General features: G+C 36.6%; 1 protein-coding gene, 1 long non-coding RNA gene and 1 pseudogene across 4 annotated transcripts; 1 reads left to right on the forward strand and 2 right to left on the reverse strand.

The window, feature by feature from the left end:
- Positions 1-504: 504 nt before the first annotated feature.
- Positions 505-15,009, reverse strand: LOC124295515. Its single transcript, XR_006905468.1, has 3 exons — positions 14,808-15,009; positions 9,777-9,992; positions 505-4,411 (listed from the first exon to the last, which is right to left on the reverse strand). It is a non-coding gene; the product is annotated as an uncharacterized LOC124295515 (long non-coding RNA).
- Positions 8,952-24,209, forward strand: LOC107216994 (annotated as a pseudogene).
- LOC107226393 (mediator of RNA polymerase II transcription subunit 27-like) lies at positions 24,188-27,933 on the reverse strand. Of its 3 annotated transcripts, XR_006905466.1 has the most exons (6): positions 27,473-27,933; positions 27,061-27,330; positions 26,680-26,980; positions 26,292-26,594; positions 26,045-26,190; positions 24,188-25,699 (listed from the first exon to the last, which is right to left on the reverse strand). XR_006905466.1 is itself a non-coding variant. In XM_046745886.1 (5 exons), the coding sequence occupies exons 1-4, from the start codon at positions 27,643-27,645 to the stop codon at positions 26,457-26,459; spliced, it is 882 nt and encodes a 293-aa protein (XP_046601842.1). In that variant the 5' UTR covers positions 27,646-27,933; the 3' UTR covers positions 24,188-25,699; positions 26,414-26,456. The 3 variants fall into 3 exon arrangements, 1 of the variants encoding a protein (XP_046601842.1); XR_006905465.1 differs by lacking the exon at positions 26,045-26,190; XM_046745886.1 differs by lacking the exon at positions 26,045-26,190 and having other exon boundaries at positions 26,414-26,594.

Below are 27,933 nucleotides of genomic sequence, written 5' to 3' on the forward strand. Positions count from 1 at the left end.
ACATGCCGACTACTGTGCACAAACTTTTAATTCACGGCGCAAAAACAATAGGGGCTTCCATGTTGCCGATAGGACACATGTCCGAGGAAGCCCAGGAATCTTGCAATAAATATATAAAATCATTTAGACTAGACTTTGCTAGAAAATTTAGTAGGAAACAAAATATGGAGGATGTTTTTGCGCGGCTTTTGATCGCATCTGATCCTGTTATCTCAAGTTTGCGTAAACTACCAGCTAAGTGAAGTGAATCATTATCGCGTGAAGTCATGGCTTTGTTGGAATCGCCAACTGCAAACAATCCAAGAGTAGTTGCAATGTCTGACTGCAGCAACTCTAGCGACAAAAACAATAGCGATTCGGATAGCAATCGGAGCCGTCAAGTTTAAGTGCCTTTACGTCATTTTAATATATGAATGTAATATTTAATGTAATTTCTTAATAAATAAGTATTTGTATTCAAATTCGTATTTACATTTACATACTTTCCCAATCTACTATGTCCTACACATGTACGTAATAATAAATTATTTCTATTCAAAACCCCTTGGTACCTAATTCCATAGAGATTGATTCAAGTTTAAATAAAATTATCCGCCATTTTCGGGCCACGATTTTGTTTTTTGGAAATTTGATTTCAGAATGGTGTTCAGCGACCCCAAAAACCCCCGAGTAATAAATCTGATAGCGCCTCGATAATACCTTCTATATTTGGCCAGCGATTCGGGATTTGGAACCACTGTGCATCCGTCTCACGGGATCAACAGCTTGTGAGCAGAGCGTCGCAAAGCGACTGAAGCGAGATATCTTGAGAATGTGAAACCTACTGGTCAGTTTCATCGGACCGTGAGTCCAGTTAAAAGCTGGCCATCTACGCGTGAAGTACGTACCTCGGCCACGTCTGGACGAGGAACGCGGCCGAACCTAGGAGGGACTTAAACCTCGGCGACGCGCAAAACTTCCTTAACACGTGGTGGAACGTTGTTGAGAACCTTCCATGCGCGGCTCCCGATCACCGCAAGAAGACCGAGCTCAACAGCAACGTCCAAGGGCTGCAGTGCCATCTGTAGGCATGGGCTAGCAGGGCTATAGCCCAGGGACTCCTCCAAGTTGGGGGCGTTGCTTCGCCCGAGCTCGAGAAAGAAAACGAGTCAAATCCAATGTTACACTTGCCGCTAATCCTGACGATGAGAAATTCGATTCGGGTACAATTACCGACATAATGCTGATTTTCCTGCTTTTGAAAAGCATCATGCAAAATTTTCAGAGTGCAAAGTCGATGATGTCCCCGAGATCGACCTTTCAGATCCCGCCAAGTGGCCCCTGTTGACTGAGGAGACCAAGGATATTGGATATTAGAAATATATAACAAGGATATTAGAAATATATAACACCCTTGAGCAGCTTGGATGATACCAATTTTGCGAAATCCAATCGCGTTCATGATATCCAAACATGGTCAGCATGAAAGTCTATGTTTTTCACTAAAATTAAAAGTAGCCAGACTAATAAGACGGTATGGCTTAGATACTCTTAGTCGAAAGGAAAATTTTTCAGCATTTCACGCAAACTTTTTTCTAGTAACCTGCATCCGAATGTTTTTTCAACGGGTTTCAATGATTGGAAACACGAAAATCGCATTGCGGAACGTGAAAAAAGCCGAGAGTACCGAGCTAATCTAACAGCTATGATAAAGCGAGCAAGTGTTTTAGGTAAAATAGACACGAAGGTTCACGAGCAATATGCAAAAGAAGTGACTACTTGCATCGAGTTTTGCGTCGAATGGTCAGCGTGATCAAGATTCGTGTTAAAAGAGATGTACGATGCATTTCATTCAGCTATTAACAAAATATTAAATGATTGCTATGAGAAGCCAGAGATCCGAGCTGAGGCTGAGGGCTTGAGTCACCAATTTCAACTTCTAGAGACTTCTCGTGAAGTTTTGGGCAAACATCTTGGCAAGCGTCGAATGAGTGAATAAATCACTGCAGCGGGTCTCCGCTAATTTAGATGACATTGAGCGTTATTACAATACCCTCAAAAATTATATCGAAGGCTTCGAGAGCTATACGATCACAACGAAGCACAAGGCAAAAAGTTATCTGGATCTGACGAGTATTCAGGGTCAAATTGATAGATCTAAGAGACGAAAGCTCAGGTGTGACGAGAGTGGAGCAAACGAAACAACATTTAATGCTCGCAGTAACATGGGAATCAATACCTATTTGCTCGTAATCGACAAATTGTTCGCAAAACTATCGCGCAGGATTGTTACCTATTCTGAGATCGACTCGAGATTTGGATTTCTCACGTAAATTGTCCTCGCTTTCAGTTAGTAGCATCAGAATGTAGGCTATTGAAATTATTAAAATATATTCTGATGATCTCGAGGAGGGATTAATAGATGAATTTGCACATTTTCAGAATTTTCTGAAAGAGTTCTCATCGGAGACAAATTTATCTGGAGATCTCTTGAAAATTATTCGCAATAAAGGGCTCATCGGATTCTACCCAAATTTGAATACTGTGTCACAACTGTGATTTGTGTCATAAAGGGATAATTCGAGGAGGATTTGATAGTCGGGGTTTTAATTAATAACGCAGTCGTTCCGCAGGTAATTTAGTGAATTGCAACATGCTCGGGCGTAAAAACCCTTCCGGAGTAGAGGAAAAAGCCCGAGCAATACGGATAGTGCAATTGAGTTCATTGACCGAAGTAACATCAGACCCAATTACACAAAGATGAGGGTCTCCAAAGGTCAACCTTAAGTTCTAGTAGAATTATCGCTACCTAAGAGAGCTCTCTTATTTTAGTCGAATCATCGTAGGAGGGACAGAATTAACAGTAAGCGAAAGAACACTCGAACCAATCCAGAGAATTGTGGAAAGCACACCCCCCACCTAAGCGTGCAACGCGACCCCAACCGAGCACATCATGTGACTCGTCCAGCTGATGCCCCCTGAGTGGCTTGGTGAACGAGTCGAAGAATTGGCTAGTGGCTCTAAGAGGCGAGCCCGTAATGGAGAGTGGACCCAATACAGGGATACCAATTGAGGATAAGGCGGTTTATGAAATATGCGCAAAGCTACGCTCGTATATACGCTCGTACATCGAGTATAGAGTTTCCTGTGCGGATAATTTGCGTTCATTACTTGATGAGAAAGTTGTTAACACGTTAAATGTGGGTTTGAATGAGCGTTACGGTGGCATGATCCGTGATTGTAGGAAAGTTTTGCGAATAATCCGATACTTAGTGTCGTCTCCGGAGAATTTTCGAACACTTTTCATTCAAGAACCTTGGATGAGGATTTGCTTAGATCCGTCCCGATCAAAATTAGATTAAATTGATAGTGGTTCCTGAATTTAGATGAAAGAAGGAAGATCACTAGAATTTTTATATTGTTGAAATGAAATTTTTAATTTTTTAGTAGTCACTCAGGACCGAAACTTATTTACCGAAATTTGCGCGCTCACGGTTATCAGGACATCAAGTGGCAACCGCCTGCACTCTGGTTCTACGCACTGAAACTTATCAAGCTGAGCTATATTTTGAACTGTATTGATCGTCAAACGCGTGAACACGCTGCTTAGAATACTCGTATTTATATGTATTTTACCTAAAAATGCTAGCGGTGAACGCTCCTTTTCAGTTCTGAAGAGAGTCATCAGTCTTTTAAGGAACTCTCTTGCTGATCAAGGACTTACTCCTCTAACTTCCTTCGTGGCCAATGCAGATTTGCTTCGTTCCATCCCATTCGAAAATATAATAACCAAGTTTGCTTCGGCGCAGACCAAAAGAGCTAACGTTTATGGTTCATCATCTTTTTCTCAAAAAATTCATGAGCATTTGATTATTACGAAAAAGGCACTATATTTTTAGTTTTGCATGAAACACGACCTGAAAGTCAGTTTTTGTGTGTGTGTGACTCAGTGACTCATCTGTGAAATAAAGCTATATCCTACAGTAAAAGTCCCGAGTGTAATTATTTCACAAAAACGTAATACATTTTTCATTTTTTATATAACTAACGCGCGTCCTGTACCGAGGGGCGAGGATGTCGCCAACCGATAATCTAGCCATTTGCTTTGCACTTCAAAATAAAATTGATTGTTTATTCCCTACGCAACTCACTTACTCTCATTGAATGTTGAGTTGCCTTACTCAGTATAACCCTCCTTTTCATTGCAACGTAGAAAAGGGAGTTGAGTTTGTATCAATTTTTAAGTTCAAATTCAAAAATAGGAAATGCTGGATTAAATATGATGGTATCGATTGACTTACAGTATTTCACTATGACTGTCACCTCCGTTCTGAGCTGGTGATAAATATAACCACGACTCCAGAGTGTGCCACGGGAACGCTGCGGTACGATTTCACACTTCATTCCTTCTCTTTTTTTTCAATCTTGCAATCTGGAACCAAAAATTTCAATTCAAATTTTTTTTTTCATTTTCTACAACGCATGCACGATAACCGCAAGTGTATGATAGCTATGACCAAAAACTTCAAGATTTATTTATTAACGCTAAAAAGATGAAAGTAAACTTTATCAGCAGTAAATAAAGATTTTGGTTAATATCCGATGGATTGAATCAAAATTTATTTGTTCAAGTATAAACTCAAAATGATTTTTTTTTATATTGACCTGTGATTAATTATTATTTTCGGATCACAGTTCAATTGAATTTAAGTAATTCCTCTTAAAAACCGAAATATCATTCGTATTTACATAGACAAACTTTATTTAAAATACCAGTTTTTTTTTCATCAGTGACATGGAAGAAATCAAAACTTGACATCTAGAACCCGGACTCGAAGTTCGTGTTGACCGGTGTAATGAAACTTGTATACATATATTAATATGTAACATGTATTAATATTGAATCACGGATTCCGGTGGCAAAATTTTTGTCGATAATGTATTTAACGAATGAAAATCCTAATTCGCCTATCAGATTTTTCTGCTGGACATATCTGAAGGCTTTTTTAGCACGGTTTCAAGATATTTTCCGAAAACAATAAATTTCGTCAGTGTACATGTTACTGGCTATTTTAAATATATTTCACAGAAAAATTTGAGCGCTAATTATAGTTACTTATTTACGGACTTGAAGTTGAAAAAAACTGTGACTGCATTTAGCAAAATTAAGAAAGCCGTGCTTTTTATTTTGGAGACGTTAAATGTTTTTTTTTTTTGTCAATGTTACGTATCGCAAATTTTTGCTAATTCACAAAGAATCAATATACAACAACCTAGTTAAAAAATGACTCATAATCGGTTTTCTAAATGGAATTCGTTACATTCGCGTATCGTGTGTTTGAGAAAAACATGAGAAAATAGGTTAAGAGTCTGTAATTCTTACGAATCGAAATTGACGATCGGATACCGGTGAAGTTAGTTACTTAATCCTGAGATATAAAATTAAGACTCGAAAAAGTACACGCAAAATTATTTGCGCCAGTTATAATCTATGACGGATTAGATTTCTTAACGAAAAACTAAATTGTTTTTCGAATGAAAAATTTTGAATCTCTTTCTCACTTCTAAAATTTGCTTCCGTATTATTCCGGCCAAAGATGTGTAATCCACGATTGATTTATTACGTACCTAATTTTCATTCCACTTCGTTTGCAATTTTTGAATGAACACACATACGTAGGAAGCATATTAAACATCGTTAGTACCAACCGTAAACAAAATTAAACGATATAAGAATTCGTGTGCGTATACAAAGCGCGCAGTGGGTAGAAATTGAGTTTTCGAACATGAATTTTTTTCCCTGAAATCACTTCTACTGCAGGATTGTATTATTATGCAAGTTGATGAACTGTAATTTCCGGTGCGTTTTTTTTTTTTTGTTGAACTCAGTAAAATTATGCTGACAAACGCGAGGCGCATCGGGAAGTCGTGCCATTCAAACACAATCTCTTACGATTCCAGTTCAGTGACTTCACGCGCCTTTTCATATACATTTCTGACGTATAGGCGTCGAAATTCAAAATTTCGCAGAACTATCAAACAAATTTATGGCAAACCAAAATTGTTTTTACGGCGCAGTTTGTGAAATTTTATTTGGCGACCTGGAGGGGTGAAAACGTTCAAGTTTCAAGACATTCCAACCGACGAAAAGCAACGCGAAGCGCGGCTGTGTTTCCTTATGGGAAATTATTATTTTCTGGAATGATGTTGGAGTGTGAAGTGAAAGGTTGTGGAAAAAATGCTCGAATGCAAAAAGGCCATACTTTTTTTCACAATCCACACGACGCTCAAGAGCAAGTGTAAACCAAGAGCAATAATATTCAAACATAACCTAGTTTACTAAACGAATATTTCGTGTATGTCTATCGTGAAAGCTGCTGTACATCAATCAGACGTATTACTTGAATTCGTATGCCGTTTTACAGGCGAGAAAAACGGCTGGAATTCGCAAACATCTCCGACGAAGAAACGCATTTCCAAATCTGTTTGGATCATTTCAACCCGAAATGCATTTGGAAAACTTGACGGAAAATTTAACACGTCAAATCTATTTTCAATACTGCGACATCCTATAATGTATCTTGTACACAGGATGAATTCTCGACTTGAATCTATTTTTCATACTTTAATATCCTATAATATATCTGGCTATAGGTATTTATACTGTGCAATAAATCTGTAGCTCGAGGTCTAAATACCGTATACGTAGTCCTTTTACCCGCAAAAACAAAAATTGAAAGTCCGACATACACGATTATTTTTACACGAAACCACGGCACGACGTCTGTTCAGTGACGATGCAGCGATGTCGAGCACGGCAAAGAGTGACAAACTATTCCATTGGTGGCGCTAGTGCAGCTGTTTGCGAAATGCGCAACTGTGGATAAAAGCGCGACCGTCTTTTTCGCACACCGCTAGCAATGTGCGAAGGTTTTTTTCTCCCACCGCTAGCGATGCGTGAAAGTTTTTCCCGCACATGTGTATGAAAGACTACTTTCGGTGCTTGTAAATGGTGCATAAAAATGGACTTTCCATGCAGGTGTTGCAAAAAATACATTGACGCCTTATGGCAGTTTCTACTCTACCCCATCCTCTTTGGTTCCTCTTTCCAGGCTTGTATATAGTGCGGTAAAACAGGAGCTCGCGACTATTCTGACGACTGAAGGGGAGGGGGTGTATTCCTCACGCAGAGTGGGGGGGACTCCGTCGACGGCAAGAGAGAGGAAAAGAGAGAAAGGACAGTCACCCGTCAGCTTTCGGCGCCGTCGCGCGTCGGGTCGACGGTTCGCGATGTCGAAAGCTTCCTCGATCCTCGGGTCGTATCTCCACGCCGGAGAAAAGTAGAGAATTAAATGGCAACTAATCGCCCCTGAGACCGCGAGTTGAATAATCAAAAAAGCCAACCGACTCGAATGCAGCGTCGCAATGCACCCGAAATGACATTTGCCATTGACAGTGGTTAGTGAGAGTGATTAGCAGTGAGGATTGTTTGTTTCGTCGACTTTCTTCCGCTCAATGATGGGTACTTAAATGTTCGGCAAGTTATTGAAATTTTACCGCACAGCTTTGATAATAATTTATCATTTATTATTCGAACACAGCTGGTACGGAATTTGAGATCTTTATTCAGTCGCCTTTTTGGGGCTTGTTGTTTCTTGTACGATAATATTGACTGCGTTCCGGAGTTTACTTTTGGCTGGTGAAAACGCTCGGCGTACATAGCGGGGTTCAACCACGGTGTATAAAGTTCTGTCTATTTTTTTCAGCTTTTCTGCAAGTTTCTCGACTCTTTGATATTTTTTCTTTTCCTTTTGTACCTTAGTCTTCTACTTATTGGCTCGACTCACCGGAGGTGAATAAAAGTTTTGCTTTATCCGTAGGGATTATTACGTCGGTAGGAATGATGATACTTTTGGGAAAAGTTGTTCTTTTTTACCCCTAGGACATTTTCAATTCTAACTCAGTTTGCAGGTTCGAAAGTTGAGAACTGACCGAAAAGAAGCTTTCAGAAATGTCAAAGTATGTATCGAGGACTCGAGACACCTTTCGAAAGACCAGCATTGTGTACCGAACGTGGAGTTTGGCTGTATTCATATCCTTGCATGTGGGACGCAATGAGAACCAAATTTTATAAGCGGAAGGTGTTCGAACTAATAGGAATAAGTGAGAAATATGAGAAACGAAAGGTGAATTGAAGCCGGAAAAATTCGTATTGAACGCTAAAAAATATTTCAAATTTTCTGAAAACTTTCACCGAATAAGGTTGGTCCGATCATAATGAATAAACGAAAAGCACCGATCCGTTGGTTTCGATTAATGACAGCTGATGGTTATACTTTCGTAAAAGAATTGTGTGAAAATACCCTGATTTGAGATTTTTCCATTAAAGCTTTTTAATTAATTAAAAAACTGTACGCAAAATCGATATCGGTTTGTATTAATCAAGTATCGCTTCAGCAGTAAGCCTGTATCGAGGTGATTGAATATTCATTTCTGGAAATTTTTGAAGAATCAAATTACAAAAGAAATAATTAGCTTGGATCTATCAAAGTACAAAAAATACGATGTTTGTATCAAAAAAAAAAAAAAAAACGCAAGGATGATTCGATCCTGATAAAGTTAACAAACACTAAAGTTTCTCCACTCGGATTATTTTTTATAAGCGTAAACGCGGTTCATTTTATACAGTTAATTTATTTTCTTCAATTTCGATTATAGTTTTTGAACTTCTGATTTTCTTGGGGCATTGGATCCCACGTTGTCATCAATTGTAACCTTGACGCGTTCCTATCAATATTAAAAATCTCTAAAGTTTCAGAAACTTTTCACCAAATTAGTGAGAAGAAGAGAGTCTTGAATGAGTTTTGCCTCTGATCTTTGACTTAAGGTCCAAAAAAATATACGAGATTTCAGATTAAAACACTCTGAAATAGATTTCAGTTTCACTCGGGGAGATAATAAGTTTTATATGAAAGTTCTAGGAAAAAAGAAGGAAAAATTTAACGTTTCTACCATGAATAAAATAACGTATTTCATTCTCTCGTTATTTCACCACTGCGTAAATTTTCAATCCTTCTTCACAGATACTAGTCATTTTTTTCTATCGACATTCGTCGCAGTAACGTCAGAAGCTTGATTAGAATCCAATATTCAACAGCCAACAGTGAATTCCGATGTAACAAAATATGTTCGAAAATATTCTCACGGACGAAAAATGCCCCGCATATTGTACACGATGACGCATTGAGCGGATAAAAGGAAGGTGGGTAAGAGTACCGTGAGAAAATGGAACCTGTCGACCATAGTGAGTGAATTTAAGGTGCAAGCATGTGCTGGAGAATTGCCACGATTTACATAATGGCTCACCTCTCGAGCATTCGTGCTGATATGGATTATATGGGTAAGCCTGTGAATGTTTTATCGAGCCAAAGCTTGACGGCGGCAACTGGTTTTCTTAATTATGATCAACGTAGGATAATTGGCATTAATGCGCGATGCAAAAACTTTATTCAAATTCAAAGGAATCGAAATACGACACTGCCACCAGTTCACTAGTCAGGGAGGCCACAAATTTTTTGGACAACAAATTCCATCACATTTTCCAAGTTTGCCAGCACCTGAAACCTAGTTTTCCCTCATATTTCCCCAGTTCTAGTAAAGTACTAAAACCTAAATCGTTCGGCTTATCAACTCTGTATTCGGTTCAAATTCAATTCGAATTGACGAACAATATATTGTACAAAAAAGTCAGTATAAGCCAGTTTATTTTTGTGACAAAAAAAAAGTAAATTTGTTACCTCGAAAAATCGTTTCCAATTCCCATGATAGGAAACTGATATTTTCAGTTTTTTTCCAATTCCAGGTTTTCCAGGTTTTCCAGGTTTTTCAGGTTTGTCAAGTTTTCCAGGTTTTTCAGGTTTTTCAGGTTTTTCAGGTTTTCCAAGTGTGTCTTAGTGTTGCTTCGATCGTATTGCATTCGATTCCAGCAAAATGTAACTTTGCTTCCGAATATACTGAAAAGAAAAATTATCACACGTTACTAATTTTTACAGATTTTCAATTTTGCTCTTGTTTTTATTTAAATCAGTACGTTTGTGAAAATTTTCCAGAAGAAATAAAATTTTGACTTTCAGGACGTTTGTTTTCATAAAATGGCAATTGAATCACTCGGTGCTTTTAGAAATAAATTACACGATGAATCCGGCAAGCTAAACAGTGTTACAGAGTAGATGAATTAATCCTCGTTCTAGTAGGTATATGAGTTGAGTAAAATCTCAACTATCGAAACAATGATTTTAGTTTCAATATCCCGTTACATTAACGTTACTAACTTCATCTGGTGAATTTAGTAACCTTTAAATTTCTTTCATGTATATTCAAGAATAAGCACGAACGATCAGAGAAATAAACCAAAGACGCCCGGTTACAAATTTCGCTCAAAATTCAGAAGTCTCGTATAATATTGACTGGCTGGATTATTAAGGTTCGCATTGGATTGAATGGATGAAAATATGTATTACGAATGAATAGAAGCAACGAACCAGCGTAATTTCTAAAACAGGATATCGGTATTCCGATTTTTATCATGCTGTGTAGTGGTGAGATAATAATAATGTTATTGTATATTGACAATAATAGTTTTTGTAGTTTGTTGAAGCTATTCGACTCTGCAGGCGAAGTTGAAACGCGATATTTGATAGAGCAACTGTTTCAGGTGGGAAAAGATTATAATTAACGAGCAAGGTAATTAAACAAGACTAGCCTGCGGTATGAAAAGTGCATTCGCTCTAGAACCGGGGTAACTAATAACTGTGGAAAATTAACGGGGTGAAAGAAAGCTATAAGCTCACCACAAACTTAAAAAATTTCAACAAAATTGAAAATGGTGGCGTAAAAACTTAGTCGGGTTGGCTCATACAGACTGACAAATCTCGTTAGGTACATTCGCATATTATATAATAGGTACATTTTTTTCGCGGATCTGACTCGAATTAAGCGGTGGATAAGGCTATTGGCAATTAGCGAAATCCGCTTCTTACTCGGCCTTAATGTTCAAGCTTAATGCTGCATCAGTCGGATTTTTTCGTTACAGTGAGTCTAGTTTTGGATATTTATAACCTTGTGAATTTAATCGAATCAATTTTGGTAAATGCATATATTTTTTGTGATACCCGTTTCAACATTTAAAATTATTGAGTATTTGAAAAATATAATCAATAATCACGTGTATTTAGCAATTCGGTTTTGGAAATTGAACATTTTGTACACTCACCATTAATTATCAAGTATTAAAAAACTATAACCAATAGTCGCGTGCATTTATATCGTAATCCGGTTTTTGAAAATCAAACAGTCTGTAGTGAGCAGTTAGGGAAGAGAATAATTTTTTTTTTATCTTGTGGTTAGGTGTTTGCATTGTGCGGGGCATGGTTGAAAAAACGTTTTGTTTTTTTTTTTTCAGTTCAAAATTTCCGTTCGTTCGAATCGCTAATTTCGCATACTGATTTCATACGAAAGATAATGACCGTTTTGTATTCGCTTTTCTCAAAATTGTAGGAAGAAACTTTACTTATTCTTTTCTTTCCAAGTACCCAGAAAATAATTACGATATTTAAAAAATTGTCAGTACGTTCGGTGTCAAGAAGTGATCAAAATAATGCCGAATTATTAACACTGATACATTTTATAACAGCAATTGCATTTGAAAATTGTTGTGCTATTGTTTTCGTTCGATATTGGGTGAGTTGATCAGTCATGTATATGTAAAGTAATTGTACGTTATTACTTCGCTTATTTGACATTTCGCCTATTTGCGCCAGTTAGATAAGTAAATAAATAACAACACTCGAAACATATCGACATAGCTGTCACGTCGTCCTAAACGACGAGTGTGGTCGGTTCAATAATAGACACTGAAGTGTCAATATACATTAAAAAACTGTAAGGTAGAAACGATTGGGATATAATAACTTTTAATTTAGTTTCTTATATTCTTACAGGTAAGAACATTTATCTAGTTCAAGTTAGTTTATAAAGTTGTGACAATTGTGAATAAAAAACTTGTATTCTTACAGAAAGACAATTTAGCCGTTTAAACAAATCGTGACTAAGATAGAGATTCTCAATACATATATTTATCAAAAAAGCGTCGGTAAGTTAATTTCAATTAATTTTCATAATTTTCGTTTTCTTTTTCTTTTTTCGTTTGAAACTCGTCGTTTTTAAATATGCAAACGAAGGTTATCAAGTTGCGAAGAAATGAATTCTCCTCCAGAGTGCAATAATTTTCTGATCCCTGAGAACGAAAAACGACATGTATCAGAAAAAGAGGAAAAAAAAATATCACGGGACAAGTAGAGTTGAGCTGAGGTGGAATGCCCGGTACATGTATATTCTTATCTCGTGGGCCAAAATCTCTCAATCACTCGGGAAGGGTCGGAGGGGGAATTGATCACGCTACATTAATCTGATTGTGAAATCGCATATAATGGCTTTGAGAAAAAATTTCCTGCAGGGGATATATTGTACGTAAGGCGTTCCGATAGTCGATTTTAATTTCTTTTTTCACACTCCAGTACGCGGATTTTCATTTTATTGGGGAGAAAAGAAGGACGCAGCAGATCGAAATTAAGATACACGAATCTCAAGGTTTTTTATGCGAATCATGCATTGAGTTTGAGACTTGAACGAATAAAGTTCGTTCGAACATAATTACGTTCAAAACAAGTTCCAGGATTCTGTTTGTGAATAATATGTGGCACCTTCCGTGCAAAATCACCCAATTTTTACCCTAGCCAGATTTTTCGATTTTTCAAAAACTTTTTTAAGTATCTTGAAAGAATTTCTGAAACCTGCGATTCGTGTATAGAATTTTTGTCTCTGATTGCGAAATATGAAAATTCACTAAATGTCGTTTTGAGGAGGGCCCCCACTCGGGTCGAAACGTCAACATGTGTCGTTATCATTGAACTTCGTATCCGAAAATCATTTTGTTCGTCGACGGTGAGGTCAAGAATTATTTTTACATTACGAACGATGTCGACGAAGGCAGCAATATACTGGAATGATTGAGAACTTCGTTATCTTTTCAGCAGTCGGCGATTCCACAAAATTGATCACAGCAATGTGTTGAACATCCGCCTCACTCACAGACAATAGCACTTGACTCTAGACTGTCGATATCAACACATTGCGTATGAGTGTTATTGGCTGGGTAACGAGCGTAAACATAATTCAAAATTTCGTAACGTTCATATATCGTTGGGTTAGTGGAATAAAGAGCCACTTCGGTTTTGAGAGTGAAAAACGTGACACATCGTTTTGAGCTTGAAAAAAGAGCCACCTCGGTTTTGAAGCGAAAAACAGGACAACTCGCTTTTAAAGTTGAAAAAGGGGACACGTCGTTTTGAATTTCAAAAACGGGACACGTCACAAATAAATTTTCGTATCACAAATTTTAATTTCATAATATTAATATTGTAATAATGTTGAAAGCTCCAAGGGTTCAATTCAATCTACGCAAATATTATTAAAAGAAATTAGATCTGTGCGTTGAGAAAAAAAAGACATTAAATTATAATATAACATTAATATATATATATACATATATACATGTGTCCACTTTACAGCCTATTCTCTGATAAGATTTATTTTTTGTAATTTTGAATAATTTATTCAAAATAATTAACTTTTTTATTTTCAATAACGGAGGAATTTAATCTCGAATTTTGATTACAATTTATTAATTATATTCTATGTGAAAAATTGTATCCATCATGTAAAGTATTGAAAAATAAGGTTCATTATTTATCACTTGTAAACTTGTTTAGTCATGTCGCTAGTATTAACGATAAAATTTTTATTATTTTGAAAGTGGTAACTGCATGAAATGAATAGGAAGTCTTTTTTTCTTTCACAGGCAAAGTACGTACGCGATTAATGCAATATATACAATATTATATACAAGACTATGAATAATATGCAATTTAAGGAAATTATGATGGAAACAAGTAGCGTCGTTATGACGTTATTATTTTGCAACTTTTATTGCAGATTATAATATACCTGCATTATAATTTTTAAAAATTAAAAATTTTCCACTTTAAAAAACAACTCAGCAAACAAAGAAATTATAATTTGAAATGAAAAATGAATTTATTAGAAAAATCTACGACATGTCCTGTTTTTGAAAATCAAAATGACGTGTCCCGTTTTTCAAATTTAAAAGCGAGTTGTCCTGTTTTTCACTTCGAACCCGAGGTGTCACGTTTTTGGAGCTCAAAACCGACGTGTCACTTTTTTGAACTTCAAAATCTGCGTGTCTCTTTTTCGAAATTAAAAATCACGCGTCTCTGTATTCCACTAACCCGACGATACGAAGTAAAATAGACCAGTAAAGAAAAATACACAGCATAGTTGAAGATAGTGTTGAAAAAAAAGATTTTTCATTTATTTATAGTTACCGACGAGCCATAAGATAACATTTATAATAAAATAGGCGATTAATTCCCTTCTACACGGCGCAGCTCAGAAAATTTGACCTGATAGTTTAAATCGAACGAGAATAAAAAATAAAATGTGTACATAATAATCATCGAATTCAATTCAAAATTGTCGTAAAAGTGACTGAAGAATAACGAAAGTGAGGATATCGGATAGCCGTTGGTGAAATTTACATGAAAACGTCAAGCGGTTGGGAGAAGTTATACAGATATCGAAGGAAGCTCGAATGTGAATACTTGAGTGTGTACGTGTTATTTTATTTAATCGCGTTATTTTATATATTTGCAATTTCAAGCCTCGTCGTGTATCGGTTCTCGGTTTATTACCTGATCAGGATTCATTTCTTTCACACTTCGCAGAGATTTCTTCACGCAATTTCAAAATCAAACTGTTGCCTCCGACTCTTCTCGGCAAACTGATCCGCTCCGACCTCTTATCCTCGATGTTTACTTCGAATGGATCACATCGTCACAAATTCGACGCGTGATTAAATACAAACTTTGTTGCCGTCAACTTGAGATTATCTTACGACCGTGAAAGGACAAGCGGGTGTTGAATGTCACAGCGAATAAATAGAAATAGCAGAGGGTGAGTATTGTTCGATAGACAATGTCGACCGCGTGTTTACCGTAGTTCCGAATTTTCAAGTGAAACAGAGAAAAAGCCATTTTTCGTGAAACCGAAAAATAACCGCACTGGATCTTTTACTCTTTGCTCCGTACGTAGCGGGAAGTAAGAGGAACTTACTTTCTGCAGAGCGAAAATCAAGCGTGTCAGTTATCGACACCTTTAGACCCAATTATTGACACTTTTACTTTCCAAAATTGTAAATTTAAAGCACAAATTGTGAATTTCTCGATTACTAAAGTCAATTGCTCGACCCTTAGACGCTACAAATTTATGATCATGTCATTTTAGAACTAAGGATCAAACAGCTGCAATCGAAAAAGGTGAATAATTGGGACAGGATTATTAAATGGTACACTCACCGTAGTTAATTATTCGTTGTGACTGCAGAATGTCTTCGCACCGTTGCCGATCAAGCTAACAAGGCTTCGGTACTGATTTGGGAAATAAAAAATCGAAATTTGAGATATTTTTAAGTCATTAATGTGAACGACGTGAGAACTTGATAACGGAAGTAGCCGCCAGTGACGAACAGTACACAAGATTAATCTCGTACAGCATGTATTATGTTACGGAGTTTTATGGTCATGAATTTCGAAATGAGGATTAATGTTTCGTATAAAATTACTAACACTTTGAATAATATATTTACATATTTAAAGTCGAAGACTGCCATACTAGAAGAAACCAACATTGTATACAAAATTGAATGTAAAGACTTTGACAAGTGTTACATTGGCCAATCGTCACAGCATTTCAAAAAAATAATAACAAATCATAACTGTGATCTCGAAACGCGTGATCCTGATAGATCTGCTATGGCTGAGCAATCATTGGTTGAAGGGCACAGTTTCAACTTTGAAAATGAAAAAATAATTGAAAAACAAAATAACTGGCATAAGAGGCTTATCAAAGAAATGATACACATTATCTAAAAACAATACTGTCAACAGAAGAACTGACATTCAGAACCTGAGTCACTTCTATTCTGACATCATTTAAAATTCTCTATATAAATAGGCATAGACTGTTATGTAAACAATTGGGCTAATATACCAACGAATATGTAAACAGGCAGGTGACATTCAAAGATTGTTGTTAATTTAAATATCAAGAGAACGGTTTGCTTAGTAAATGTAAGTTGGTATTTATTTCCTTCTTGAACACCGTGCAATGAGCAACGCAGGTGTCAAAGAATGTCGATTTATGTAAGCGACAAATAATTTGATTATCAATTGTAGTTTAAATAATATGATCAATTATCACACGTGGCATTTATGTACAATATTAAAATTGAAAACACTGAAAAATAGTTTGATACGATAGAGATAAACAATTGCTAGCTGTGCAATGTTTTTAACATGACAGTTGGTGATCAAATGTAATTCATGTAACGATTGGCGACTTTTTAGATATTACAGAAACCTGATGACGATAGGCGGGGCCTGTCGAAACGTCGTATGGAACAATAAAATTGGGCGCTTAATTAGGCTCGTTTCAACCCTGACCGTTATCCAAAGAAATCAAATATTCGTTATATGGTTACAAAAAAATTGATAAAATAATATACACAACTGGACAATGATTCTGAAACAGCTCATTTTTTCCCTAGCCAAGTCAGGGATTATGTTACGCTTGCAAAGATTGAGCCGGTTCCGCTGAAATTCTCTTGAGTCCCTACTTTAAACACAGGGACCCTAAAATTCCAAATTGCCGACTTAAACGGCTAGGGAAAAAATGAGTTATTTCAGTATCATTGTCCACATGTGTACCTCTATGAATTGCAAAATTCCATCCAGCTTGTCAAGTTAAAATTCGTAGGTTTGAAAAATTTTATTTTTCTTACGAAACCCTTTTTGCGGATTTGTACCGTACTAAACGCAAACGGATCGCTTCGCCACTGGATTGGAACAGTTCGACGGTTTTTCGGACAAGGATTAAGGTAGTAGTCTGGTAACTTAAGCCGATTTTCGTGTCTTTTTTGGAGGGCGTTTTTCTGTAGGAAAATAAAAATGAAATAACAATGTCTCACTATACCATATAAGCTTTTTTCAAAATTCAAAATGTGTAAGAAACGGGTCATTCTAACACTACCACAGAAAAAAAATACAACCGACTCTCTCGAAAATAATACCGTATAAATCGATACACTTGCTCTTACATTACTTAAACATGCGTAATATACGTAAATATACGTAAGGTTATATTATATTACATTATTTTATCATGTGATTATACTTGGCATAACTTCCATTGTAACGCGACGATATTTTTTTTTTCTCTCAGACGATAAAAGTAAACCATGTTCTTTGAAACATATCCCGGAGGAACTAGTTTCGGGTCATGGAAAGCTCCTAGCATTTTATGAATCGACGTCATTGGACATTCGAGCAAAATTAATTCTCGAATCGAGTAAATACGCTCTATTAGCACAATTCAATTTCACGTTGTCTTGATTCGACTGAATTTTTCTGTTTGCAATAAAAGCACTAAGTCTCGATAACAGCAGCTGCTATGATCCCACCTGCAGAGCACTGTGTACCATATCTAGCTATCTGGTAAAAATTTTCGCCGTAGATTTCACCACGTAACTCCGCGGAATATCTTTCCGGACGTCTTTGTAAAGTGCTCAGTAAAATGCACAGAGAATTCCTGAGCTTCCTCGATGCGTTCTCCACATCTTTTTCAAATCCCTCGCGATTTATTTGCATCTTTCAACAGCTGCATTCTGATCTGCTCTGACACGTTTATCAGTGGTACTGAAATTCTTTTCACGTACATACCGGTAGGATTCATTCATTTCTGTAGAATATATTAAAAATACTCGTTTATTTTTAAGATCAAACTCATCTGATGCTATTCATGCTTATTTGCGTAAGTAAATGCTCGGAAAGTTTCTCAGGAAACACGGTAAAACTTTGATGGAAAAGAGTATCATGTTTCATGGGATACTAGATAGCCAGTTTTTACCGATCGCGAAAAGTGTACTCATTTTAACCAGTGACTCCATTAATTTTTCAACGGTAACTGGATCAATTTTTTGGATCACCGACGCGTGGCTGGCTTTGCTAATAAAGTCAAAATAACGCAGTGTCGCTTTACGATGTTGGTAAAGGCAGACCAAAGAATCATCTCCCTATTATAAATGTAACAATTCCGATTGCGACCAGAAAAAATTTCCGCGTTCACCATTTTTACACTCGAGCATTTGACGGCAACGACGAAAGCGTTGATGAAAAGTGAGGCATGTTTTGCTGGTTACATTTACAGAGGGTGCGGGTTTCGAGGGCTCGAAAGACGAAGGCATGTTCTACGTCTGGGTCGGCCTCTGCTCGGGCGTTCTGCTGACGCTGAGTGCTGTTCTGGCGAGGGTTGTCGTTCAGCAGTTGAACTCCGGCCGTCCCCTCACCCCCGACACACCGCCGAGGACAAAATTCCCCGCCGACTTGGCCGCGATCGAGGCTGAGGTCGACCTGACAACGACGACGCTTTCGATAACAAAGAAAAAAAGGTAGGCTATCACGGGTGTTTTCAAGTATAGTCTGCAGTATGTGGGATTGCCTACCACTAAGGTGAACAAATATCGGTAATACAGACCCACCGAGTTATCAGTAGGTAGCACGCTTAATTCGTTGCTTATAAATTATGCTGAAACGGTAAATAATCGCGTTTGCAGTCACGTTGAAGTGATTATTATATGACTTAACTTGACTAAAGTTATAATGACTCGGGAGCCCTGTTTTACCGATATTTGTTTCTCTCAGTGGTAGGGAACCAACATACTGCAGCGTTTACTCGGAAACAATACACCCAGTGACTTTTGATGTTATACTAATCATTGGCCATTCATAGTATTTCTCCATTCTTTCGACAGAATATTGAGAAGTTCATGAAGGATGTGTACAAAAATAGGTATGGGGAAGACATTAAAGAGAGCGCAGTTAAGAGGTTGTACTCAGTCGTGGTCAGTATATTCGCCATTGGCGGTATGCTTGGCGGTTTTAGTGGAGGGATGATTGCCAACAGATTTGGCAGGTAAGTTTCGGCACACATATTGTACGGTGGCTCTTTTAATTTCCGCCAGTCTTCTGACCTACATGGTTATTAACTTCTAACACACAAGCACATAAAAGTGTACCCATCATGATTATGTGAGATTTTAAAACGCGTTCACCGCCTGTAGCGCTCTACAAATCTTTTCGAATAGTTTTAAAAGTACTTATTTCCAATCAAGTAAAGTTATAAAAATATCGTTGACGATACATAATTTTTGTATGAAAATACTTCTCAATTTGTTCATTGATCAAAAAATGACAAATTCGTTTTTAACTTATAAGAACGCATATTTCGAAATAGAAATGTTGTGATTTTTCACAGTTTTAAGAATATTTATCATTTTAAATTCCACATAGATGATCGATACCTTCATTGGAAGGATGAACTTTTCTCGGCTATAGGAGTGTATTTTTGATAATTTTCATTTTGGATTGTACTAGTTGGTTGAAAAAAACCTTGGATTGATATGTTGTAAACATTCTTAAAACTCACAAGCTGGAGCATTTAAATTAAACAGGTGAGTTTGATCATCTAAAGCCGTTATGTAGAATATGGGTCAAGTATCTTATGACATCCCAAAGTTATGAAAAAGCCTGCGGCCACGAAGCCAAAAGCATGTCAGATGTCGAAAGAATCATCCACATTTATACATGGACAACTGGTGGTACACTTTTGACGGTTCAATCAGTAGCTAATATCTTACATTACAAGAATCGCACGGATTTGAGATGTCAAGTGTAATAATAGTTTTTGAACAAGCTTTTGCTTGTATTTCAAATGTCCTAATTTCGAATGGGACTGTCATGTCCTTGGCGGGAAAGATTAGTCACAGAAAATCTAAATTACAGATATGCGAGTTGAGAGAGGTTGTTTTTATATAATGCATAATAGTAATCAATTGTTGAAGACTTTTGAAAAAAGCTAGTAGAAAGCGTAATAGGTGTTGAAAAATTATTCACTAACGTTGATGCAAAGTAGACACTCAGACTAAAGGATTAAATTACATATTCATCGGGAGTGATCCTACAATGAATGGGAAACAATGCATAAGGAATTAGCAGTATTTTGTGCAAATTCAGAGTTAGTGTTGGAATTTAGTAAAATTTAACAAGATATCATAAATTCACATCGAAAAAATTACGAGTCATTTAAAAAAAATTCGTCAAGTAATTTCTACTATAATTATTTCGTTACTACGTGTACATGAATAATAAAAAAATGTATTTTAGTATCTGTAATTTACTTTCGTTGCAAAAGTTTTTAACTACTTGTTACAATATTTTTTTGATCCAATTTAATTACTATCACTAGTGACAAAGCACGAATCTTGCGAGTAAATAAAATTAGCCAAATAATAATTGAGCAGCTATGCCTGGCTATAGTTTCGCAATAATTTCGTTCGAAAGCACTCGCATAATTTATTTTAAACAGAAGGATGCGACGAATTTCACTTAGAAATTGTGTTAAAACAGAAGTCACGATATGTAGGAGTGCTTTCAGTGATTTCTATGTATCTAGTGCGCGAATTGAGCGTGATTGAAGGTTGATGTTAACGTGACGTCTGGTTGTCTTTCAGAAAGGGGGGCTTACTGCTAAACAACGTGCTGGGCATCGTCGGGGCATGCCTTATGGGTTGCACCAAAATTGCCAACTCGTATGAAATCCTGTTCCTCGGCCGGTTCATCATCGGTGTTAATTGTGGCTTAAACACCTCCTTGGTTCCCATGTACATATCGGAAATAGCACCACTGAACTTGAGAGGCGGCCTGGGCACGGTGAACCAGCTCGCTGTTACGGTGGGCCTCCTGGTCTCCCAGGTGTTGGGCATCGAGCAGATTCTTGGCACAAGAGATCGCTGGCCGGTTCTTTTAGGTTTGGCCATCTGCCCTGCCATACTGCAGCTATTATTATTACCATTTTGTCCAGAATCTCCCAGGTAAATTCATCTATTATATATTCAAATGAAACAATGTTTAGTACCATTTACGATTTCAATCAAACATACACGTGGTTATTTCGTGGTAATGGCTCATCAGCAATTCAAAACAGTACGAATTTGATCACATTAATAGAATTTGGTGCACATTCTACCGAAATTTGCCCTAATTTATTTACTGGATCCTGCCTACATTTATGCAGCTCAGTGTACTAAAACAAATTGAAATTATTAAAGTACAGGCTATTTCGATAGAATGTATTTTGGATTGTATAAATGCAGCAGGATTCACCCAGTATGTTAAATTCCCTAAATTTAGGAATTACCGATCGTTTAATACTGTACTAACACTTCAATTTTTTCTTAACTCTTGCCAGCTATAGTCTCCGACCGAACCCGGAGGTTTGCTAGAAGTGAAAACCGCTTCCCGTTTCTAGAAATGGGTTAAATAACATTTTGCTTCTTGGGAACCGAATTGAGTTTCCTCTGAGAGGACAAATTTACAGGTATGGTTTAATTTCTTTGACGACAGAAGTGACAATCCTTCGGTAACTGTAGTCAGATTATCTTACTTCGGATACTTGCTCATAACAAAGCAACGGGAAGAGGAAGCAAGGAAAGCCTTGAGAAGACTGAGAGCTAGTAATCAAGTGGAAGAAGACATTAAAGAGATGAGAGCAGAGGAACGTGCTCAACATACAGAAGCTTCCATTTCAATGACACAACTCAGATGCAGTCCAACATTAAGGGCTCCTCTGGTTATTGGTGTTGTTATGCAGTTGTCACAACAGCTGTCCGGTATTAACGCAGTGAGTATCTTACTTCGGAACTGATTGCAAGAGTTTTAACAGTGCAATTACTTATGTTATGTAAGAACTTGAACTTGCCACTTATGGACTGTAACGCAATCATTAAGAAAAATTTTATTCTTCTAGGTTTTTTACTATTCTACAGATCTATTCGTGAGTTCTGGATTGACCGAAGAGAGTGCGAAGTTTGCAAACATTGGAATCCCCTGATGGAAAGGGAAGAACGACGTACCCTCGACTTGTACGGTCTGGGCGGGATGTTCATTTTCTCGATCTACATCATTATTTCATTCTTAATAAAGGTAACTTCATATTTACGCCTTGTTCATCGATCCTGAAACAATTCACCGTATAACGTGCATTTGAAACACGTCTCATACGAAATGTTATAACTAAGAGATCATTGTTGAAAATATGAAATTGAGAGGCTTCAGAACATTCTTGGTTCATGCTATCAATGATTTGATTCGTCTTCAAGTTAATTCGCGGAATTGTGGTTGACTTGACAAATCTTTGAAAAATTTTCAATCCGCCATGAAACTGTTGATTAAAGTTTTCAGAAAGTAATCATATACGACTGTTGCTGAACTGTATTAATATTTTGGCAGGAGTAGAATTGCTTCAACACCATTGCATGGTACATGAACGCCAAACTATTCTGATGTAACTGATGTCATTTCGTCAAATCATTCAAAAACATTTTTTCTATCCATAAATTATTCGATTTGTTTGGAAGCGCATATTGAAAGGCAAAAGGAAGCAAACTTTCATGAAATCATATCATTTTTCAACGACTATTGAATCACTGAATTACTTTTCGACCATTAAAATGTATGCACAATCCATTGATCTATCTCTCGATGTTGAGATTTAAAATTTTATCAGAGTTGCGATCCAAATTCTAGAATTTCACACACCCTCGCGCGCGTGTAAGTTTATTTATTGGCATACATCACGCTATTTTTTCCCACCTGCATATCGATAAGTCAGTGAATGACAAGAGTATAATATGGTAATCCTAATTACTTGCCGATTATGAAAGTAATATAATTATCGTTACGTGAAAGCTTATCACTTAAAAATGATACCGATTGTTTATAATTGAGCGCCGTAGTACGTTGGGTTGCCTACTAATGAAGGGAACAAATATCGGTAAAACAGAGTTACCGAGTCATAATCAGTTCAGTCAAGTCAAGTCAAGTCATTTGATCATTCTAACGTGACTCCGAAACGTGATCACTGACACCTTCAGCATAGGTTATATCCAACGAAATTATTGCCCAGCCAAATCCGTAAAAATCAGTAACACGGGCAGTTCTTTGTAAGTCACTAGGCGAGGACTTTAAATGCGCTGCCTACCGATAATTCGGTAGGTCTGGATTACCGATATATGTTTCCCTCAGTGGTAGACAACCCAATATACTGCGGTGTTTAGTTGGAAATATATGGTATTTGGGAAGGAATAATTTTATACATCAAAACTGTATGAACAATTGTTCTGCATTGCAACTTCGAATCAACAATTGTGACTAATAATAAGTACATTGCACTTTTATTATCAATACAACAATTTTCATCTTCACAAAAAAACAAAATGTCAACTGTATATGTATAAAAATGCATTTATCACTGTCTACTATTTCGACATTATTATTCCTCGTACACTTTGAGGCTTTTACATTCACTAAGTTAAAGACTCCTTGGCTAAAAAATATATATTAATCATTCACTATAAATCTGACAAGGCAGTATACCTCAATTTATAAATATATATAACATTGTAATAAATTTTATAGGCATTTTTATCACAGAAAATTGCATTCATTCGCAGACTAGTTTTATTTCTTCATGGAACGCGTGACTCAAATTTCTTCAATCACTTGACCGAAAAATTGGTTTGATTTGAAAATTGATGTATAATATAAAAAACGCGTTATTTTCTCTCAAAAGTTATCAAAGTGCTACTTATGAGAAAGAATTCTATTATCGTGTAAATTAAATATGAATTTAATGAAAGACGATTTTTCAAATCGTTTATTCGCATCTCGTGAAATGCTACTTGAATAATTTCATTGTCTTCCGTTTCTATGTTCATAGTTCTAGAACCTGAAGAAAAAAGATTAACAAAAAGGTATTGGACCATTTGTACCAACTTAGCGTAATATGCGTAAACTTAGTGTAAACTATTTGAAAAAACTCAAGGTAGTATGAATACTTGGTAATAGATATGGGGAATGAATAAAATAATTGAAAGAAAAAAAAAGTTAAAATACAGTGCTGCGCACCATATAAACGTAATTTAAAAAAAAAAAGAACTTCTAATTATAAGCTGTCCAAAACATACAGAATCAGTGAGAAAAGCAATAAAGCTATTAAACTGAGAATATGCTAAAGTAGGTTTCCTCGTATTGTGGTACTATCAAACTTTACGATACTATATTATTAACAATAATTTAAGTTAAGACTAAAGTTATAATTGCGGACCGAGTAAAGCTAGCATATCCATTTTTTAAATGTTATAAGCTTATGAACTCAATACGATAACTGGTAAAATAGAAGCAATTCTTTTGACTCAGAACTATAAATGCGTGTTAAGTACACAGGCGTTATTGTTAGTAAACATGTAGTAATAACCGACGAGATTAATCTGGCAAGTGTGTAAACTTTTCGAATAGTTTTTACGGTTTCTACCATGATTCCAAGTTCATAGTATATGGTACAGCCAGAGTATAATAACGAGAACAATTCTACAAATTTCAAAAGTATTTTACGACACGCTGAATTATATGTATCGATGAATATAAAATACAGCATTTCATATATTTTATTTTAAAAAGGGTAGCTAATTTGCAGAAAATGTTTTGAGTGAATAAATAAAATCACGGTAAGCTCATTTGACGCAAAGTAGATAGAGCCTTACAAAGTTGGGACCCAGAGTCCATCGAGCAAGTGATTACAGTAACAATGAGTAAAATAAGTTCATTACCACACAAATAAAAAACAAAAATGAAAAAAACAATGACTTGCGCCCTCGTTAAAGCGCCAATGTTCCAATTATGGATGTGTACAGTTCTGTGAAGATAACAATTACACTATAATTATAATTACATTATAACGATACTCATTATGATTATGATTGTCATTATACATAGAATTAATTACGATATGATGATATTAAGAATGATATATAGATTTAGAATAAAGATAAATCAACTGCACACCTGTTATATACCGAATAAAAATGAATAATTATCCCATGAAAAGTACAGTTTTGTTGCGAAAATTGGAAAAAATTAATAAATGATGTTGCGATCAAACTAGCAAGTATGGAAATTCATAATAATATCGATAATACGGGTCCAGTGATCAGAACTCAAAAGATGGTTTCACCAAAACGAAAAAATATCTGTAGATCACTTACAACCGGAGTTTACGTCCGTGGGACGTTGGACGCAGTATTTCGATTGAAATAAACATCCACAGATGAAAAAAGCAGGTATAAATTGCAATTTGTTCAATTAAATAACGCTTTCGCACATTTTCAGTCGTTATAGAGCTCAGTGATTGAAACTCATGCTAGTAGCAATTAAACACAATAATATACAATTAGCGTATTATAAATAAAGAAAAAGGAAAAAAGAACCTACTTACATAAACTTGTAGAATCAATTATTTACAGTGCGTAATAACCTAATCTAACGGAGACTTTTGCAGCTCCCTATCAGTTTGTAGATAAATCTCTTTTTAGTATCACAAAATGGTTTGCTCCTTTGGTGTTTCTTGATCAGCTCTGCAAACACACATAAACATAAACACAGGTATTGATATTTTGAGCGAAATTGACAAAACAAAGGACAATTGTACAGATCAAATGACAAAAGTTGGATTCTTATCGGCAATGGGCGAGCTACACGGTTCAAACACTAGCGACAGAATGTTTTTTGTTTATCATCGAATAAACCGATTGAAAGTACTTATGCCATTCTCAAGCTGTCGATACTGATATTATTAATCAATTGTTAAATGATGAAAAGCTTTTATTTGATCATTCAGGTCGTTAGAAGCTTTATTGGTAATAATTGAAGTATTGTAGTAATTGCTGACATATGTATTCCTTCATTTATTCTATACATACCAGGTATATTTAGCAAATATACGAAATACGGTATTGTTCCGAATATTCGCCGAGGTTTTTCGTCGTTGACAGCACCCTCCAAACGGACTATGCAAACTCGTCTTACGTCATAGTTAAGAAAAACACTCTTCAGAATTGGGGGTCGTCTTATGCTCGGAACAATACGGTAAATAATAGAACACTCAATTACGACCATGCATAATTTATATAAGGTCAATGCGATGATTGGTTGCTTAGAAAAACTTACCATTCGTCGAAATTTGATTCCAATCATTCTTTATTTCTGCGATTCATTGAATAAGAACGATTGAAGAGAAGTCGCGCCTTTTTGTTAATACAAACTGAGAAGACCAAGTTGTGTGTACATACTTTTCTAGTTTATTACCAGTCGTAATAAGTTACGGGATTTCAATTACGAGGCTCTGCACTCTTGATGATAAGGCTCCAAGGTGTCAAAATCTCGCCAAGTAGGCGGCAGGAAGTTGTGAAGATACAATCCGCATCGTTTGCAAGGTACACTGAACAGATTAGTGAAGCTGTGGAACCAGTCCTGGAGAATATGCAAAGATTTCATCAAGTTTTCTCGGAGGATGCATTATTCCGTCGCCCAAAACAAAACGAATAATTAAACGAACCATGAACGATATAACAGAGCATTCAGGTGAAGTGGGTGAATCAAACTGAAGCATAGCCGCGTATGCATTCTCTGTAAGTTTTTTGAACACCTCGTGTCGCGATTCTGTCCACAAATCCGTCGACTCTCCGTACCCTTTTACGACCACGCTCTCGATCAACAACCCCTTGCATGCAATCACTGCTTTCAAAATGTGACCAAGAGTGACGTGGAGCACGGCATTGGAGGAGAGCTGTCGTGAAATGGTTATCGTCATGTCGTCGTACAGTCTGTTTATTGTCATTATGACAGAGTCGACTTGCCTGTTGATATCATTTGTTAAAAAAGCTTGCCGTCGATTCCACGTGTCACAATTTATGACAGCAAGTACTGGAGTACTTACTCCGGAGGAACGTTATGACTGGCCGTTCGCAATCTTTTTTTCACTGGTCTGCCCGCAGTTAGGTACGAACGCGTCATTGAGTTCTGATTAAGTAGTGTTTGGGCGACGTCGCTTTTCTCCTCAACATCCTTTATCCATCTATAAGTGTTTACCAATGTGTCGTGGAACGCTTGTCCTTCCTGTGTCGTGTGCTGGCCCAGGTACATCATACTTGGAAGATCGAACGGTTCCGGAGTTGGTTCCAGAGTGTTCACCGCCTGTTCTACATCTCTGCAAACATTCAGTCAGTAATTCATTTTTCCAGACATGAAAGATTGATCGATCGATAGAAACTTCAGAAGCGTGAAAATTTAAACAATCACAGGCATGTAGTAATTATTATCTGATGAAGTGTGAGTAATGTGTAATTTACCTTACACGGCTAGCAATAGTACTTAGAAATTCCTGGAGGTCCCGAGGAAAATTTGTCATCGAGTTATCTTCACCACCATCGACTCCCTGGCCGCTTCCCACAGAATTAAAAAGCTGCCGGACACTTATTCGCAGTAATCTGATCGCGGTTAACGCAGTTTGCAATTCCGCCATGGCTTATTTTAACGTTGAAAAATTTATTATGTTCTCAAATTGACCATTACTTTGATTAATAGTATCCCATACAAACATCAAAAGTACTTCTGACACTCGGTGATATATTTAAGGTTATTATCAACAAAGTTAGTCGGTTATAATTCAAATGATGCGACGACATTCGAGATTCGATATACGTTACGATATGCGATAGTCGATACTCGAACATCGAAGCTCGACATGGATGGCGTCAAGTCCATGGAGACTACAGAAAGAAATCTCTCTGGAGACTGGAGGTAAGGAGGC

This window comes from Neodiprion lecontei, chromosome 7, assembly GCF_021901455.1.
Source record: "Neodiprion lecontei isolate iyNeoLeco1 chromosome 7, iyNeoLeco1.1, whole genome shotgun sequence".
Lineage (NCBI taxonomy): Eukaryota > Metazoa > Arthropoda > Insecta > Hymenoptera > Diprionidae > Neodiprion > Neodiprion lecontei.